At 33.7% G+C, this 20,688-nt stretch overlaps 1 protein-coding gene across 1 annotated transcript in view; it reads left to right on the forward strand.

Moving 5' to 3' along the window:
• LOC124426141 (zwei Ig domain protein zig-8-like) overlaps positions 1–20,688 on the forward strand; it is a 289,633-nt gene that overhangs the window by 24,198 nt on the left and 244,747 nt on the right. Inside the window, exon 2 of the mRNA XM_046967462.1 lies at positions 7,660–7,820. Coding sequence (XP_046823418.1) covers positions 7,660–7,820 — 161 coding nt within the window. The remainder of the gene's footprint in view (positions 1–7,659; positions 7,821–20,688) is intronic.

Raw genomic sequence — 20,688 nt, forward strand, 5'->3', positions numbered from 1 at the left:
CGATATGTCTGATAATTGCCACGCTTAAATAATTGAAATTTCGATTTTGGAGTCAAAAGTCAGAGAATATTTCTCTTTTTCTTTTAAAATATTCTATTAACTCATTTACCTAAAGATTCTGAGAAAAGCATTCGGTTAAGATACAATTACCAATGAGAAAGATTCTCAAGCTTTTCTTTTTCCCATTCGTGTTTTGAGAACTCTTGGAGTGAATAAAGTTAATTAGCGGTACGGCTGGTTGACCGCGATTGCTAGCCCGATCTCTCACGGGTCAGAGAAGCCTTTATAAAAAGAAATTATTTAAGGAAAATTCGATTGGTCACAAGGCGATGCTCTCTAACGCTTTCGATCTTATAGAAACGAATCAACGGATCTCTTGGTTATTGTTTATTCAAGAAGTTACGGCAAAGTCTCGTTATCTCGTTAATAAAGACTTCATTTCATTTTTTTTAGATCATTGATATTACTAATGAGAGAGACAGAGAGAAAGAGAGAAAGAGATAGAGAGAGAAGTGGGGGGAAGAAAGAGGGTTAAAAGAGACACAATTATTTATATTTTTCATTTCATATAACTAATTTGGTCCAAAGAAGATTTCTTATGTAATCGTATTTCCTTTCATGAGATTCTCTTATGATAATGCTGTTTTCATTATCGTAATAAAAATATTGTAGTAGGTTGTAGACTACGTTATTCGTATGAACGTAGAAAATTGTGAAACGTTTCGTATCCTTAGGGAATGCACGCGATGTCGCGTGATGGTTACAGTTAGAGTTGCTAATATGCCGCTGTGTAAAATGGTTTGTCGATAATCAACCACATGCGAAATTAATCTCTCGTCCGTTGTTAAGTTATAATTGCGAGTTCGTCTAATATCATTGTAATGGTTCGGAGTATCGATTAATTCTTAAGTGTACAAATTATAGATTTACAATAAAATTATAATATTTCATTTATGAAGAATTATAGAAATTACAGAAATATAATGTATTGAAATATTTACAGTCGTTAATATAATATATTATTATAACATTAATATATTTACATCATTGCACATAAGTGCGAAGATACTTTCATTCAACAAGCTCTTTATTCAATTTCGCAAAAAGAAACTACGATTATGTCATCGTCCCTCTAATATCCATTTTTAATAACTTGTATGATATTTTTTTTGCAAACAGATTATTACAAAAATAAATTCGTTCATTAAACTGCTGTACATGATTCATATTAATATTTCATTTCCAATTAGATGGACAATTCGGATAAATTTCCTCTATATTCTAATTCGATTAGTAACGATTTTTTCCATTGATCTTAAATTCATCGTCGTCATAAAATCATTCATGCGATTTTGCTTGCATTTATGGCGATGATAAAATAGACAGTAACAAGCAAACGCGTTCGCAGTCGATATATGTATACGTACGTAGTGAAAATAAATAGCGTTGTAATATCGTATAAAACTGACGATTTCAAAGAAATGCGATATTTTTTATGTGGACGTATCTAATACAATTGGATAGAATAAAATAAAGAAAAAGAATGAACTGAAGAGTCTTGTCGTTTTTTTAACGGCTCTTTATCTCCATGCTTACCACCATTCAATTCGATATAAACAATAAATATTAACTACTACGAAGTTATATATAAATGTATTATATCATTGTTGCGAACAGTCATGGTTTTATCATGGCTACTATATATAATACATACATCGAAAATCTTTAGAACGTGTACATCTACACAGACATATATATACATATAGATACGTAGGTACGTACGTTTTCTCGGCTTTCCGCGAGATACAGACGTGTCAAACGAAAACGTCAAACGGCACACACCATTCGCTTGAAAAACTGACATCGATAATAACGAAAGCCAGAAGCAGATAAAACAACCGCACATATTCACCTCTGTTCCATGTTCGACTTATCTACAACGTTTGACGGTGATTCATCGACTTGGCGATTTTTCTACTTTTTCAAATCACTCGTTTCTATTTTGTTCCTACGTTTTTTTTTTAAACCTTCATCAATCCTAAAAGCGAAATGTTGTCGATTAAACGATGGAGTGCGAGTTGAAACCTGTACGTTTTATAATAATTTCTAATATTTATTTATCGAAGTTGACCGAATCGATTGGAAAACTGGGAGAATTTTTACAAAATTGGCATGAACAATTAGTGGAATGAAGGGACACATTCGAAACAAACGATTTCGAATTAGCGAAGTCATGTGTTTTGTAATAACGAATTAATTTATATATAGGTACATACACACTCGAAGATACACGTGAAATAAAATATATACCTATATATAAAAAGCTATAATAAATATCAGATATAAATTTTGCAACAGGAACTAATGGAAGAAAAATAAAAAAAAAATTTCGATCTTTCTCTCTCTCTCTCTCTCTCTCTCTCTCACACTTTCAGATATATTTCGAATATCATCATAATGATCGATTTTATTTTACACCCAATGTCAGCAAATACATATTTATTAATATTGCGTATATATTTATATTTTTATTTTTCAAACTTAGCAAATTTTTGAACTCGCATATAAAATTGAACTGAAAAAAAGAATAGGTACACCTTACGTGTGCAATCAAATAATGGAAATAGCATTAATATATAAAAACAAGTATGATATAATAAAAAATAAATATACCTTCTGGAAATTATTCATTTTCAGATATATATATATATATATATATATATATATATATATATATAATTTAAATAAACAATTATTTAGTTTCGTCTTCTCGTAAAACTTTTATCTAATTACATAGACAATTCGAATGAAGTCCATGTAATCAAAAGAAATAGAAACCGTTATTTTTAAATAAGATTGAGTTAAAAGAATTGAAAAATTCGTGATATCAACCAATTTAATATACTTTGTCAGGAAAAAGCGATCGATTTCGTATAGTCCGGCAAAAGGATCAAAACGGTAACTCGACTCGACTCTTTCTTGACAATTTGTTGAAAAGACGATAGGGATCGCATGGACAGAACATACACATGTTCCCTATCCCTTTTCTCCATTCCTTCGAGCGAGAGCATCTCTTCGAGATGTAATTGCTCGGTGGCATGATATCTTTGATACGCTATTCCATCTCTCAAGGTTTAATGTTATTCGAAATTCATTCCCGTAAGGTTTACTAACGGTAAGCACGTCATTCGGTGTCTCGCGGCAAAGGTCGTACATTCAAACGTACCTAAGCCGTAGGTATGTAGGTAGGTAGGTAGGTAGGTAGGTAGGTAGGTAGGTAGGTAGGTAGTTAGGTAGGTAACTAGGTAAGTACAACATGGATAGCTGGAAGAGCTAAAGGGGCTTGAAAGCACGATGTTCTTGTAGACTGTTGCAAAGAACAGCTTGTATTCAGGTACATACTACATAGAAACTGGGATATATCGTCGTTATTTAAGATCACCCGCTATAGCTATAAGAGATGCAGTGAGGATGTCGCCGAGAGCTTTTGAATTTAACGTGTTTGCCATTTTACACGCTAGTTATACATTTCATGTATAGTAAATCGTGTTTTTGGCTTTATAAAATCTTAAGGTAATTACGATTGTAGAAGATAGTCGACGATGTTAATTTCCTATCGGTAAAGGAAAATTAAACTTAAAAATAGATGTAGAATAGAATTATATATGTGTACGTATGTATGTATGTGTGTATTTATATATGTATATATTATATATGTATGTTATGTATGTATGTATAAATATATCAAAGCGTTTTCCCTTTGGGTTACGTTCTCGAAAGAGTTGCTTGAAAAGAGGGTGTTAAAGAGATGTACTTTCCTGATTGGTCGGTGGGAAACTGTCAACTGCAAAATCGTCCAACGATAAGTAACTACAGCACTGACTACTGATTTTACGAGACTCTCAATCTCTTTCTGTTATCGACGGCTCATAAATTTCGGCTTTGCGAACTCCATCCTGTAGAACTTTATAACGCGTGCCCGATGAAAAGGCGAAATCGATCAAGGAAAATAGGTTATAATGGACGATCCAAGTGTGATTCCTGGCGCGATCATAGAGAAAGCACTTTGGTGCTTTCGTTTCAGCAAACTCATTGTAATTAATGATTTCGATTCGAGCGATTAGAAGCATTAAACTCTTCGGGATAACTTAGACTCGATAAAAATGTCGTCTTGTGAATTTCTACGAAGAACAATAATGTCATATTTGAGTTATTCGCTCTTATAATATATGTATTACGTCGCAAATTTGCACATAGGAAAATTACGAAAGTTTCGGTATTAACATCCTCCTAGACGGTTCTTACGACGTTCGAATAACAGACGGTTTTGTATATACGTTACGAGAGTTATAAACAAGATGAATGTTATTTGTTGTAGTACAAAAAAAACTAGAAATTGGAAACTTGTTTCTCAATGATAGCAGATGAGATATTATTTAGATCAAATCAAAGTGAATGTTCTACGTGAATGTATCTACATTATGGTTAAAAGTTTTATCGATTTGAAGTATTATATCTAGAAAATAAGAATCGTGATCATAGGAAAGTTAAATAAGGAGAAAAAGGTGAAAGAACGATGTAAATAAATCCAGGAAGGACAAGTCGATTATATTGGCTAGCTGAATAAATCGAAGGCTATGGGCAGAGACTTATTTGTTTTCCAATTTCTATCTTATAACGTTGGCGCATGTGTATGTCTATATACTATGTATATACATACACGTACATATGTTTTACAGACATAGATAGAAAGAAGATCGTATTCCGTGCGTCTTCCTTGCGGCAATATCTTCGAATTGTTTCAGACATTACGTTTTCTCTTTCAACGTGGCATTTCGAGACATCGAGGAAAAGCCACGTTGTATTGGTTGCTCTCCATCTTGTTTTCCCTGATAAATAGCTAAACTAACATCTCTATTCTCTTCTCTTTTTCTTTTTTCTTCTTTTTGTTTTTTTCTTATCCTTTTTCTGTACTAGAACGATGTAATACGTGAATCGTTTTTATATATTCGTGACATAACCTATTTTTAATCCGGGTAAGAGAAAACGATAATTAGTCTTAGGTCGAAATAAATATTATACATAAAAACAAAAATCGTAGGAAAGCGTGCTCTTAAAAGTAAAGAAAAATAAACGAAATATTTTATTTGATATCGTATTTGAAAATACAAGTATTCGATTAAAAGATCGATAATGATAAATTCGTTGGACAAATATAATGTGTAGATTATTTTCTTCAATAATATTTATAATCATGATCGATAGTAAAATGATCGAATTTAGTATAAAAATGAAAAATGCATTAAATGACTTGTTTATTTAGTTAAACCATTCCGTTTTTTTTTATTCTGCAGATTATGAAATGAATGATTAATATTACGGTTAGTGAGCAATGAACGTAAATTCTGTTTATATCTGCTTAAAGATTAGGGGAGACAGAGACTGAGAATAAGATCGAGGAAGAGGGAAATGGAGTCCGTGTGATCATTAGCCGTTCTCTGAAGCCAATCGGGTACCGTAAACAAGCTATTTACTTAGCTTTCCACCCTGATTACGTATCACGTACGGTGATGTAACGTTTGCAGAGAATCTCTTTATAGAAATCGCACTCCGAGTCAACCAGTGTTCCGTAATCTTTTTACGCGCCGTTTAATCTCGTCCCTCATCAACTCCGATCTCCTACTATATAATGATGAAAGAAATTCTTCGATTTTGCCCATACTGTTAATTTTCCTTTCGATCGATCGGTGAAAATGAAATATCAATGTTTATACTTTCTCGAACTTTAATTAGATAAATAACAGTGATAATTCGTTCGAAAGATTATTTTCTAAAATTCCATAGACTTTACTCCTTAAATCCTTAAAGATAATTGAATTTCTCGACGCGACATGACACAAGAGTTATTCGTTTTGATGATAAACATGTGGCGGTTATAAAACTTGAGAGAATTGCGTGGTATGCTCGAAATCGCGACAATGAACGACTCCACGTGACCAATTTACCGTACAGGAAAATGATCGCCGCAACGGGCACTTGGTTATCTTCCGTAATAGGGAGGTACCTCGACAACTTGATATCGCATTCGTGGATGTGCATCCACTAGTACCGTTTCTAAATTGACCGGAAGCGTATCTCCGTGGAACCGAGTGTACGTGACAGCATTGAAAGGGGTCTCGTATTAGATGTCTTGTATAACACACAATGAGAAAATCCTTGTCTACGATACTGATCCAAGTACTACACGTTTCAATACAGATGAATAATCATTGTCTATCGTTTCTAATGATCGATGAACATTTGTCGATTAGAAATGTAGATCCTTCGTACTTCAGTTTTATGAATCTGAAAGATCTTTGGTTTTCAACATCAATAAAACCCGTTATTCGTGGTTTCGTTGAAATCGTTAACGAGGCTCTTTTTTCGTCGAATCTCAAAAGATCCCAACATCCTTTATCTTCTTTATCGAGTCACATTAAATGTCGCAAAAAGAAGGTTAACAAAAGGTAGATCGGAGCAATCGCGGTGCCTTGATATTAATTCAATTCAATGTCCTGAATAGCCGGCCTCTTTAATCCACTTCACCCTCCATTTCCAATTAGGTAAAATCTCCTTCAGGGATTGCGGCCCGCCGATGCTTGAAAATCGAATGTTACTCAGAATCACTTAGGCTGAGAGTAGTGTAATGGCGAAAGAGTTTTTCTCTCCTTTTCTTTTACTTTCTCACTCTTTATGGTAGTTATGGTAATTGTGCTAAACAAATTAGAATATGTCTCTGATAATGAAGTTGAGAACAAAATCATTTATTCGATCGGTGCAGTTAATGGCTCATTTTTCACGAACATAAACACCAAGGTACGTTCTATCATCTTCCAATAGTTTAAGGAGATCTCTTCTATAACGTAATTTCCTGTTTGATACGTCTTGGCAAAGATTCGACTTTGGGGCTCTCTGAAAATCTCGAAAGAATTTTAGAAAGTTGTTGAAATGTATTACATTTTATTCCAAGGTCAATACCATTAGCGGAAGAAACATTTCAAGGGAAAAGAGTAACTACGACACTGGCAAAGGATTCAGAACTGTAATTCGAGTCGGGTCTCGTTTCCCTTCCTTCGATTGAGAGCAAGAGCTTGGATCAATCTGTAGTTGATGTCTTGGGTCACGAATCGGCGTCGAGTACCGTGGACATCCAGTTCGGATATCGGCAATCAATAACGAAATAGAGAGAACCGCTTGTCATCCAAGTCTGGACCATTCTCGTGGACGAAGCTCACAATGGTCGATACATATCGCAATGCGGAGTCCGAATCCTAAATCCTGTGGTCGTCCGAGTCGATGATCACAACCGGCTTTGAAAATGTCCGACGTTTAACAACCGACACTCTCGATACGTGTATGTCCACAATACGTAATCTGTTATCTAAAGCTTTGAAAGCCATACTTACTCACATATAAGCTACGAATGATTACTCATGATACAAAACTAGTATATCCTTGGGGACAAGTATTACTTTATTCTCTGTGTATATATGTATATATGTATATATGTATATATATATATATATATATATATATATATATATTTAAGTACGTTAAGTATGTGTACTTTATACAATATGTAAACAAAATGTGATCTCTATTAAATATTTTCGTTTGCAGGTACTTTTGCTCGCGATAAAAAATTTGTAGAAAGTGTCACGGGGAATCATAACATCAGTGGTGCTCCGAGCTTCGATTTGAACGTTCAACGGAACGTGACAACAGCTGTAGGACAAACGGCCTTTCTTCATTGTCGAGTACATCACATGGGCGACAAGGAGGTAAAAGACTTCAATTTTGACTTTTTTTTTATTTTCTTCACCTATTAATTAGCCGATACTCAAGTTCCTTTGAAGGTACAGTTAAAGGCCGCGGTTTTCAGATCCTTTTCCTTTGTACGTAATTTCTTAATAGCGTTTACCTCAAAAAACTTTGACGGCTCTAACGAGAGGTGAAGGCTTCGTGGTGTTCGCGTCACTGCATCGTTGTCTCGCGGTTTTTAGGTTAGATCCGTTAATAGAATATGCATGCGGCTTAGTTAAAGAGTTAAACGGACTTAAATCTACGATGAATTCTGCCAGGAACAAGTTTCTTAATCTTTTTTGCCATCCAGTTTTATGCATGAAACAGAAATTTTCAATCACAAGTTTGTACCGTCGCCTCGTACTCTTCTTGCCTCGAATACTCGAAGAATAATAATGAAATATCAACTGCGAGTACCGTTAGAGGATGCGACGACAAAATCAGTATTCCAATGGGAATGCGTATAATACACACACACACACATACACACACATAAACACACGCATATAAATAGCGAAGCGTGAGAAACGGAGCATCGAAATGTCTCTTCTGGATTCGAGGATGCGGAAAAACGCGTACGACTAAATTTAAATAGTTTCGAATGGCAAATTCTAGCAGAGAAGTACATATGTATGTATCTTCCTCTTAAGGAGATTTTCTTAACTCCGACGAGTTGTCAGATTCTTCGATATTTTATATTGATATATATATAATATATATATATATATATATATATATATATATATATAAAAGATATATTTATAAGATATTGTTATAAGGGAGAACATTGTCAGGCACGACTTATCTGGTAGTAAATTTAAATGATTTCGTTAATAGACCGTGATGTTTGAAAAATCGTTCGGAAAATCGTACTCGTTTTTTCGCCACTTCATTTTTCTTTTTTTTTCATCGAATAAAAACGCATTCACAGCAGGCGTAATTGTTCCGATAACCTCGTTTGCCCAATAAAAGTTGAATAATCTGTGTCTCCAGGTTTTTGAAGTTTTCAGATATCAAAGGAACGTTCTTCGTTTTAATAGGATTTATGCAAGTGTTGATATTTTTGAACCATCGTAACGTAATTATTTTATGAATTCTTAGGAACAATATAATTAGATATTAATGAATAAATATGTCCAGGACAAATGGATAAATTGTTTATCATTAAAAGTAAACGCAGCAAATATTCAATCACGTCGACTCAATAAATTACCAATAGTTCGAGCGTGTTTTCGTTTCGATAATCACCAGCTCGATTTGCTGCCATAGCCGGGATTTCTACAAATCGAGAACGCAATATTCGAGGAATCGATTAGCCAACCCGTTATAATGTTCTGAATGAGATTTCAACGGACTTTTCGCGAAAAGGGATTTGCGATATCAACAAGCTCGTATTGAAAGTTCGTTATAATAATCGATAGATACAAATTCTATATAGAATTGATGAGAAATATGGGAATTTAAAGGGCAGGAGAATTTCGATTTACCATTGAACGTAATTTATTTCTGGAAATATAATTTTTCGTAATAATCCACTAAAAGATTATTTATATATTATATTTTCATTGAATTTCGAAGATATCTATTTCATATTTCTATCGATTTTTTGTTTTTTCTTGTTAACTTTATAAATTATATAAACAACTAATTTGTTTGGACTATATCTAGAGATTTGCGAAAATATGTACTAATTCATTGTTTATAAAAAATTAGTTAACTTCACGAAGTCTTATTTCAAATTGCCAGTGTACGAATACTTTCTACACTTATTTTATATATATATATATATATATATATATATATATATATATATATGCTTGTATGTTTTAACTAAATTACAAACGTTATGACGTAAAAAGTTCGTTTTCCATCGTTAAATTACATGATTTTCCTGTAACATCGAGTCAGGCTGGCACGGAAAAGTACTTTAGAAGCGTCCCGGAAAAGAAATCCCGGTTTAAATCACAAAAGTTCATGTCCAGTTCCTTGGTGTGATTTCTTTACCGGCATTATTCAACGACAACCGAATTTTAATAAATTATAAGAAAGATTGTAATTCGCTTTTTCTTGCGGTATGCTTTTTTATAATCCACTTTATTACATATCAATGTTTTTTCAATGTTTGATTCAATAAATATTCGAAAAAAGAATTATTTTTCTCGTTTGAGAGTTAAAATTTGTATAAATCTTACGATTCTTCATTCGACATGACATTGGTAAATTTTTTACTAACAAAGACTAATTAATATTGTTTATCGTTCTTGAAACATTCATTTGACATAAATCATTCGTTTTATTCGTTATTTCATAGTTTCAACACGAATAAAAATCCAAAATGCTCGATTAAATGATATCGATACCTGAATAGTTATCCTTTCTTCTTAACCGGATAGCAAAGATTTGAATATAACCGCAAAGTACTTACTTTACTTTGGTTTTATCTTACAACAATCGTTTGGAATCAGTAACGAATCTGTTGACTTTCAAAAGTCAACAGACTTTGTAAAATCGTTTAGATCGGCCGATAAAATCGTACTAAAGAAATTCTATAGTTCTTGTTATTCTTTTTTTTCTTTCTTTTTTCGTATCTTCGTCCGGAACATGAAATGAACTGATATTAGCATTTATTTGTGGATTCGAGATCCTAGGAACGTTTAATTTTAATCGAATTTCTTTTCACTAGTTCATGCCTGACTTTAAGCTTCGTGCCATTCATATTTCGGAAGACGTATGCTCGCTGCAGTTAGCCACTCGTGCAACTTGTAGCAGGCTATTAAGGCTCCAAGAAATATGGAGCCCCAACGGTGGCCTTTTAGGCGAACCTTTTACTTTCCCACGTCGGATAAAACTTTTTTTTCTTCTTCTTCTTCTTCGAGCTGCAGTACGGAAACTATAGAAAGATAGATAGACAGATAGATAGATAGATAGAAAGAGAGAGAGAGAGAGAGAGAGAGAGAGAGAGAGAGAGAGAGAGAGAAAGGGAAAGAAAGATTCTATGGAGGTATTCTTTTCGACCTTATCTCGACTTTCCTTTATCCTACTCTGCTTCTTTCTTTTTTTCTTTTTTACCGAATCGCCTATTACAAGTCTCCCAGTGAAAAAACCTTGCACCGTATAAACGTTCTTGATAAAAGAAAAGAAAGATAAGAGAGAGAGAGAGAGAGAGAGAGAGAGAAGAAAAATTCATAGTGGTCGAGTAATCTTAAAACGTGAACAAAGTTTTTATGAAAAATTTCTCATAAAATGTCCATCGGACCGTTAAAACTATCTGAAGTCTTTATCGCTTCTCTACCTTACATATTGTAGAGTAAATTTCATCGTTAATGCTCGTTACATTCAAAAACACAGTTCTAATTTAAAGGTTGGTTCTACCTGTACCGCAGATAAATTGTCGTAAATTTTCCTACCAACCAAAAACAAAACGAAACGCTAAACGTTTTGAAGTGCGTCGTCCCGTTCGTATAATTACCGGTAGTAGAGCGCAGGTGCGACATTGTGGAAAATACGTGGGTGTGTGAGCGAGTGTGTTTCACGGGAACTAGACGAGATAAATTTATTACAAACGTGTTTTACAAATTGCTAACGAAAATAATTACTCATTAGAATAGTTCTTTCTTCTTTAGTTTCATTTCATTGTTTTATCTGTTATCTTTACGATGAAGTACCTACTCGACGATTATATTCTTATTCGATGCTTCCCCCTATCTTCGTTTCTATTTGTATGTCTATCTTTGTTCTTCTTTTTTTCTTTTTTGTTTTTGTACGGAAAGGAACGCGTAATTATAAAAAGAGCGAGGAGGAAAAATAGGGTAACATTCTTGTGGCTAGCCGCAAATAAAGTTTCGCTGGAAATGCAGTTGAGAAATACAGAATGCGTTCCGATTTAGCATGGTGGTCGTTTAAAATCCAATTTGGAATAAAGTATTTGTGAGAATTATATAAATGTGTGTGTATCTATAGATTGGTGAGACGGACGATCTACGATCTCGGCAGATTTAATTGAATATTTCGAATTTCAGATCGACCTTTGATAATCGCGATTCAATCGTGCATTCGGTAACGATTCTCTTGTTTTCCTCTCTCTCTCTCTCTCTCTATCTCTCTCTCTTTGTTCTTCTTCTTTAGTTTCTCATCTCACTTTCTCTCTATGCACCGAGAATAAATTATATTCCGATATGAAAAAAGCCAGGAGGAAGACCAGTCGAGTTTAATCCGCGCAATTGCCTTCCCGATCCCACGCTATTTTGCCCGTTCGCTCGCCGGCCGTTTTCCAATTTCGTTCTCTTTTTCCTTTTATACTTATTTATTTCAGCCGTTTATAGCATCGTAATTTGTGCTACAAAGGGCGAACGTTGCGGGATGCAACGCAAGAGGAGCAACTCTGAACGGCACTGTAAACTTTGTTGCTGAGAAAAAAGTAGGATGGGCAAAGTGGAGCGAAAATGAAAAGTACCAGAGGTGGAGGTGCTGGTGTAAGAATAAATAATATCGATCGGATAGTAAATCGATCGGAACGATGTAAAACCTAGAAAAAGAAAGAAAAACAGAAAGAAAGAAAGAGAGAGAGAGAGAGAGAGAGAGAGAGAGAGAGAGAGAGAAACTCGTTTGAAAGAGTTACATATTCATTATATGTCTTTTTGCGATTATTTGCTTTCTTTTATATAAATATAATACATATATATATATATATATGTATATATAAGTATATATATATAAGTATATATATATGTATATATATGTATATATATAAGTATATATATATAAGTATATATATATGTATATATATGTATATATATAAGTATATATATATAGGTAGATTTATATATAGGTATATATAAGTATGTATTCGTTCAATAGTTTTATGTTATCATTTTTCTTATAATTTAGTGATAGCCGAAGCAATGAAACGAGCTTTATTTACGTCGTTAGTTTAATAACAGGCGATAATAATCCATTGATCGATTCATAAAAATACTAATTAATCATAAGACTATAGTTCTATAGTCATATTGGTTACTTTAGGTACTGTTTACAGAGAGTACATATCTTCCAATGGTACATACATTGTGCATCCAGGTGTAGTTTGAAAAGCATGTAGGTCAAACTAACAATGCCCATCGTGCACACACAAGAGGAACCCGAGTGTTGTTGCTTTATAGCTAGACCAGTGACATCGGTTTTTTAAAATATTGCTCCTCGTAGAGCGGCTGATTGCGCTACCATCTTACGTTTCTTAACAACAAAAATGTCGTGGATTTACGGTAGAACGGTTTGTGTGTTAAATCTAGTGTAATTAAAATGAAAAAAATATAAAGATAAATACATACACATACACATACGAGAGAGAGAGAGAGAGAGAGAGAGAGAGAGAGAGAAAGAGAGAGGAGAAAAATCGAAGATCGATAATTTTATAGGAACAAAATCTGTTGTTATTACTTCAATTGTATTTCAAATTTAGTATTCGTTGTATTTCTTTGTACTATATATGGAATATCTATTTCTTTCTTTCTCTTTCTTTTCTCTCTCTCTCTCTCTCTCTCTCTCTCTCTCAAACGATGACAAATTTTATTTATTGAATAAACAAAAAAAAAGAAAAAAGAAATAGAAGAAAAACAGTATCAAGGTTCCTTTGTTCATGGACAATTAAGTGATACAAGCGGGAGGTTAACGAGGCACGATCGCAGCCTAAAAAATGATTTATGCGAGGGACACGAGTTTTTAAGTTTCCCAACTTATAAATAAAAATGAGTAGAATAAGTTAGAAAGGGTGATTGTTCATTCACGCCAACGTTACACACCGGTGAACACGATTCATCGTGACGTATTGAAAGTGTGGATATTTAAACAAAGAAACGTGCGGGTTATGTTAAAGTATTTTTCTTCGGAAAAAGCTTCTTGCTGGCGTTATTCCAATGTGGAACGTAAGTTAACAAAATGGGTCGCTAGTGAGTCGTTCGAATGGACCCAAATTTTTGCTTTTGCTTATTTTTACATTTCTTCTTATTCTTCTTTTTTTTTCTTTTCTTTTTCTTTTTTTTTCGTTATTTCTCCTTTCCTACTTCGGAAGCAGTGACAGTGACTTCCAAACGTTTATTCCAACAAAAAAGCTACTCTCCGAACGAATCTCCCATATATGCATTATTTTTATATATCAGGGTTATACATGATTATTTCATGTCGACGAGAAAAAAATGTCGATCGAAAAAGAAAAAAAATAAATAAATAAAAACAACAAGAATAAAGAAAGAAAGGAAAAAAAATAAAAAGTTCCATTTCCGTGTATAATATTTCTACATCTACAGATACATCATACATAATATAATGTGTGTATACTGTACGTCCAATCCGATTATTGATTCATGTCCAATGATATTCGGTCGGAAACTGGACATGGTCCTCATACTTTTTACATGAACGCGTTGTAAAATGTATTCGAGAGTATAAAGAATATAGGAAAGATATAAATTTCTTAAAATGGTCTCTATGCTATATCGACATTTTTTCAAATATAAAAAAAAGGAACACGTTAGAACTAAACGTTGTAACGTCAAATAAATTTAATAATAATAAAATAAATAATAACAAAAAAAAAATTCGAAGAGATATTCTTTCGAAAGAAATAAAAATGACAAATAGAAGGACAAAAACATAAAAGTGCATTTTATTTAAATCTAAACGAGAGATACAAAGAAGCGGCCTGTCAAATTGATCTTCCCTATCCTTCCTTTCCCTTCTCTTCGATCTCCTCCTTTATAACTCGACTTCCTCTTTCCCCATTCTCTCTTTCCCTTTCTTTCGCTTTAGCGAGCGTGACTTCTGGTTTAAATCGATAAATACGAGACAGTCGTGAGGTGACATTGATCTGTTTATCACGAAGTACAAAGTAGTATGATGCGAGGCGAGCGAAAATACGCGAGTTGCCCTTTCTTTTCAACAATGTCATATCTCGATATTAAGCTTTGTCCATTTCTCTTCATCCCCATCCTGACTTCTGCTCTCTCTCTCTCTCTCTCTCTCTCTTTCTTTTTCTCTCTCTCTCTCTTTCTTTCTCTCTTTTTCTTTTTCTTTCCAATTTCGATGTGAATATTTGATCCTTTCAAATTCCTTATCTATATATCACGTGGGAACAAACAAAAGATTAAAGTAAGCGACCGAAGCTTCCCAACCGACTTTATTATACTTTTACAGCTACTACTCTGTAATCATTCTCGAGGGACGATGAATCTTTTTCATCCTCCTTTAACAACTTAAGATTTATATAGCGCATTCGTTAATTGCAAGCCTCATAAGTAAAAGTTCACTGATAGAAGAAGCGAGAGAGAGAGAGAGAGAGAGAGAGAGAATCTTATTTCGAACTCGATAGATTATTTACAACATAATTGTTACAAGCTAAGGGAATTGAGTTTCAGCCGAGGGACTTGGTCAAATGTTGATCTTTACTATCTACTTACTAACTGACTGAGTGACTTACTTATTTACTTACTTAACTACTTAGTTACTTATGTACTTACTTACTTACGAATGGACGTAGACATAGGCGAAAAAAGTGACTCGACTCAATAGCGGGGATAACGAATAAACGAATGTCGAGTGATAATGACAGTCTATAAGATTATCTAGGATTTATAGATGAGAAAAATTGACCGTTTTATCAAATGAGAGATACATGGTACCTTTGAAACGACTTGTTGGATTATAATGTAATTCGATTCCTTTGCTTTCGTTGATTGAGAGAACCATCGTAAATGATCTCTTTATTCTCTCTCTCTTCCTTTCTCTCTCTCTCTCTCTTTATCTATCTATGTATCTCTTACAACTCTTATGTTTTACCATTATTCAGTGATGTAAAAAGGAAAGTGAATAGAAAAAGAAAGAAAATTCGAAAACTTGAATACTTTTAGTGTATTTTATTTTTTGTTTTATTTATTCGAATGTAATAATGTCTCCTACTGGACAGGATAAATAAATACTTAAGTATTTAAGCTGACCAATTATGAATACCGCAATTTTTCGCGTATAATACAAATAATTTTTTTTTAAACGTTAAAAGTTTACTGTTTTATAACATTTGATTCATTTTTTTTTGTCTAGTTATTGTAAGTTTATTATTCTTGAAAAACATGATAATTATTTCAGTTTTCTTTCTATTTTACAAAATGCATTCCATATCCAATAATATTTTCTCGAATACTTGTAAAGTCGTTCTTTGTTTCATTTACTTTCATATTTTCCTTTATTTCCTCTTTTTCGATCCTCCTTTCTTTCTCGGGTTTCCTCATCTCTTTGTGCACAGAACAATAACTCCTTTCTGCGAACGTTTGCATACCACGATTCAACTGTATTTTGTAAATAATAGTTATTACTTTCGAACAGAGATAAAGTGTAAGTGGCTTTAATAATGAATATTTTTTTTAACATTTTATTGTTTGGAATATTACTGTTTACTGTTTATATTGTTTGGGATCGATTGTTGTAAAAAGGATTAAATATAAATAATATTTATATAGAAATAATATAACTCTTCACGTCGCAACATCTACAATCGATCTACTTCAACAGTTAGCTGTTTTCTTATATATAAAATTTATAAATAATTTTTTATGAACGTATTTTTTCTTTTATATCAAAACATTATGATTTTCTAAACGTTACACTATGATGAGATTATTGTTATTGTATATACATAATTATTAAAAATAATTATTAGATGTAAAAGGCTAATGACATAGTTATGCAAGGAATAATACTTTCGATAAATAATTCTAATTAGATATGTGACCAATGATTTTTAATTATATCTATTTATAAAATCGTATATAAAGTACGTGTTTTTTTTTTGTCCAACAAAACCCGAATTATAGTTGGTTACGTTTCGCAAAAATATGTACATAAATCGTCGGGGATTTGGTAGTTACCTTTCCTACCATTTTACCCCATTCCATTCGGTCCGTACTATTATCCACGGATTTGCGCAGGTCGCGACGAAACTTCACGTTCGAACTCGACTATCGTCAGGACCCAGGATGTTCGTACGCTTTGCACTTTCGGTTACGACCGATCGCAGTTGCCTCCCTTAGTTACATTTTCTTTATTTCTTTCTTTCTTTCTTTTTTTTCGTTTTTTTTTATATGCTTTTGATAAACTCTGTAAAAAGAACAGACAAAAATAGCTCTATTCACGTTTTTATGAAATATTCGAAAAGTTTCACGAGCGATATAAAAGGAAAAAGACTGCTATTCGTGTATTGTTTTTCTTCTTTTGACAGAAATGAAAAAAAAGACAAAGGGACAGAGGGAGAAGGAGAGAGATAGAGAGAGAGAAAAGAGAGAGAGAGAGAAAAGAGAGAGAGAGAAAGAGAGAGAGATAGAGAGATAGAGATAGAGAGAGAAATAAATGGAGGTAAAGAAAGAAAGAGAAACGAATGGAGACAAATTGTTTTTCTTTTTTGCAAAAAATTGAAAAAGAAGCAAATATAAAAGCTGAAAGTAATCGTCGTCGTATTTAAATAGCGAAATGAGCAAAATCGAGATTTATCGAAATCAATGAAATTTTAGGAATTTTTGATATAATGAATAGGAAAGGCGTATAAGGTTTAAAAGGTGGTTTGGAGTTCGGTGAAAGACGGTTCGAGAGCACGATCGAGAATAAAGCAAGAGAAGGCTTCTGAATGGAGTGTATGTACGAATGAAAGGCTTTATGAGGTAGGGCGAATCGAAGGTGAGTTGCACTGTGCGAGGTTGCACAAAGCGCGTATCAAGAGTAGAGAGGCAAGAGACCTTGCGCGTACTATGATGAGTCAAAGGAGAAGTTTCGTTCGTTTACCCCTTGACACGAAGAGTCTTTTTAGATAGCTGTATGTATAGTAGTATCAAATTCGTATAGCCATTAACATCGATTTTATCGCTTGAACTTTCAGGAAATATTAGATCTCTCCATAGTTTCTCACGAACAAGTTCAATTATTTCGATGTAGAGAGAGAGAGAGAGAGAGAGAGAGAGAGAGAGAGAGAGAGAGAGAGAGAGAGAGAGAGAGAGAGAGAGAGAGAGAGGGAGAGAGTGAGAGAGAGACAGAGATAGAGAGAGAGAGAGAGAAAGAGAAAATCAATAAGCAAAATTCTTAGCGTTATATCTAATCATTTCCAAATCGAAATGATAAATTCACGATCACATATCATTGGTTCATTGATAGTCTTCAAAGTGATTAATATGAAATTTTTCGAAAGCATTTATTGGGACTAATGTAGTCGTGAATAATACTTGAAAATATACGTTGAAATATTTGCATAATTATTTTAACAAAAGGGTGCTCATAAATTCACGATGATTTATGAGAGCCGCGTCGTCATTTACCCACGTAGTCGTCGTCGTCGTCGCCGTAGTCGTCGTTCTCGTACTCATCGTTTTCGTCGTTTTCGTCGTTCTAGTCATCCGGGTAGCAGCTAGGTAACGTATAACAACGAGGCAAAACATTGTGATAAATCATTATCATCGAGCATCTGCGTTGTGCTCCGTTCCGAGTCCGTGCGTGTTTTACGTGGAATCGCGATGCCCCGGTGGCATAGACAAAGAGAAGGGAGAGTTTGCAAACGAGCTATTTCGGCTCTCATTCGGGCGGTACAGCATCCATGAGGCCGTCGTATGAGCGAACGCACAAGTAGATTTGTCATGTTTACGTGAGCCCGGTGTACCGGGCTATGGATCAAAGCTATCGTCGCGTTGTCCACTATCGGCTCATTCTTGGTCATTCTGCACGGAGACAACGTGTGCCAACGTTACCCCGGACAATCAATTGTGTGTTGCCTCTCCTGTAAAAGCCATTGTGGCGCCAGCTCTTGCAGAAAGTCAAACGACGATGTCCGAATCGCCGACTAACAATAAGTGTCCAAACGTGCTGATCTATGTAATTCTCTCTCTCTCTCTCTCTCTCTCTCTCTCTCTCTCTCTCTCTCCCTCTCTCTTTCTCTTATTGTTCAAATTAATGCATGCAATGAATAGATCAATTTGGGATCGAGCCAATTGATTTTATTCTTGTTTCATTGAAGGCCTATTATTCTTATAGATTTTTTTTCTTTTTTATTTCGATGTTTCATTGAAACATATTTTTTATTTGATTTGTATCATCATAAATGGTATTTAAAAGTAACACTGTTTAGCGTCGAGATTATGAATTTACGAATTTCCTTTATCTTGCTTACCCTCATTTTTTGTGTTGATAATTTACACACAACGTATTGAATTTTTTAACGCGAACCATCGCAAGGATATTAATCACTGTCCGTACTTATTAGTGTGTTATGGTTGGGGTTGTTTTCTCAGACTTTTTATCCATGTAAAAAGGGTCGATATGATTTATTAATTTGCCGATAGATACGTTAAATGGAAATATCAAAGGTGATAGAGAAAGAGAGAAATAATAATAAAGCAATATTTATATTATTATTTGAGTATCGTCGATGAGATGTTTATTTGCTTGACGAAAGCTCGCATACACGTTTTTCTCAGGTTGCTTCTGTTTCTATTAAAAATAGAGGATGCTGCAGGCATCAATATTATTGTACGAGTACGAGATAGGGAAAAAAATTCATACCTCGTGGATGCTGCTATCCTTGATAAATTTAATACGAGGAGAAAGATCATAGATGCGTGTCGATGATTCGGGATGTCATGAATATTCGTTAGATTTATCGAGTTTTTTTTCGATATGGTCGTATATTTTTTCTTTTTTTTCTTCTTTTTTCGACCGATTACAAAAGCGACGTTACGAGTATCTATATGTACGATCCCGTCGATATCTGCGTATATACCTATACATTCGTACTCACATTTACATACATATACATACGCGCGCGCGCACACACACACATACATACATATATCGTTTCGACAGGAAACGCGCTATTTCGCAAAGTCCTCGTGTAACAGCTGCTAAAGCTTCGTTCGTCGGTCAGGAAAGCAGAGCAAAAGCTCGTTTTTTTTGCTTTTACCGAATCACTTTGTTGGAGACTACTACTATCGTTCATGATTTTGAATGAGAAATATATGTATATATACATATATACGTAATACTCTGACTGGCGACATGTATATTACTTATTTTCACATTGCAGTAACCTTTGTTGATTTTTCCTTTTACGAGATTTTACTGTTTTTATTCCGCAAGTTCTAACGATGGGTTTTCCTAGTCAGCGCGATAAGAAAAAGAAGAAACAACTGACTCGTAAATCATGGAGAGGTAAAGCTATATAATAAAGTTGGTTCCATGGGAGTAAGAAAAATAGTCTGTAATAAAATCTCGAAAAAATCGGTCGAATAAATCCAAGCAACTCGAAGCGCACAGGAAATATTCACTTCGCTGATTCGATCCACGTTGTCAGTACCGTTGCTACGGTACCCAGATGTGAAACTAATTAACCTTTTCAAAGGCTCAAATCGTAATACTGAATCATTCAAGCATGATGAAGACCAGTCATAGTGATATACGATATGAAACGTAACTATATTCCAATAAACTCTTTGGATTTCGTTTTTTACTTTTACCTATCTTCGTTTGTCTATCGGAATAACTAAATTTTTTAGTGTAATTGATATCCATTTCTTTTGCATACGTTATTCATTCGTTGCTGTTTAATTTTAGTCCATTTAAAAATATCTCAAGCTCGATCGAACTTTTATAAAAATATAATAAAATAAAAATAACAATATATATAAAATATTTTGATAGTTATATATATCTGTATGAAAACAATAATAGTGATAAGATATTGGTAATTATTTGATATTTCAACTAGTGATATAGAAATTAAAAAATTCTAATAAAAGAACTCTAGTTTTTTAGTATTTTAACTAA

This window comes from Vespa crabro, chromosome 8 (assembly GCF_910589235.1).
Source record: "Vespa crabro chromosome 8, iyVesCrab1.2, whole genome shotgun sequence".
Lineage (NCBI taxonomy): Eukaryota > Metazoa > Arthropoda > Insecta > Hymenoptera > Vespidae > Vespa > Vespa crabro.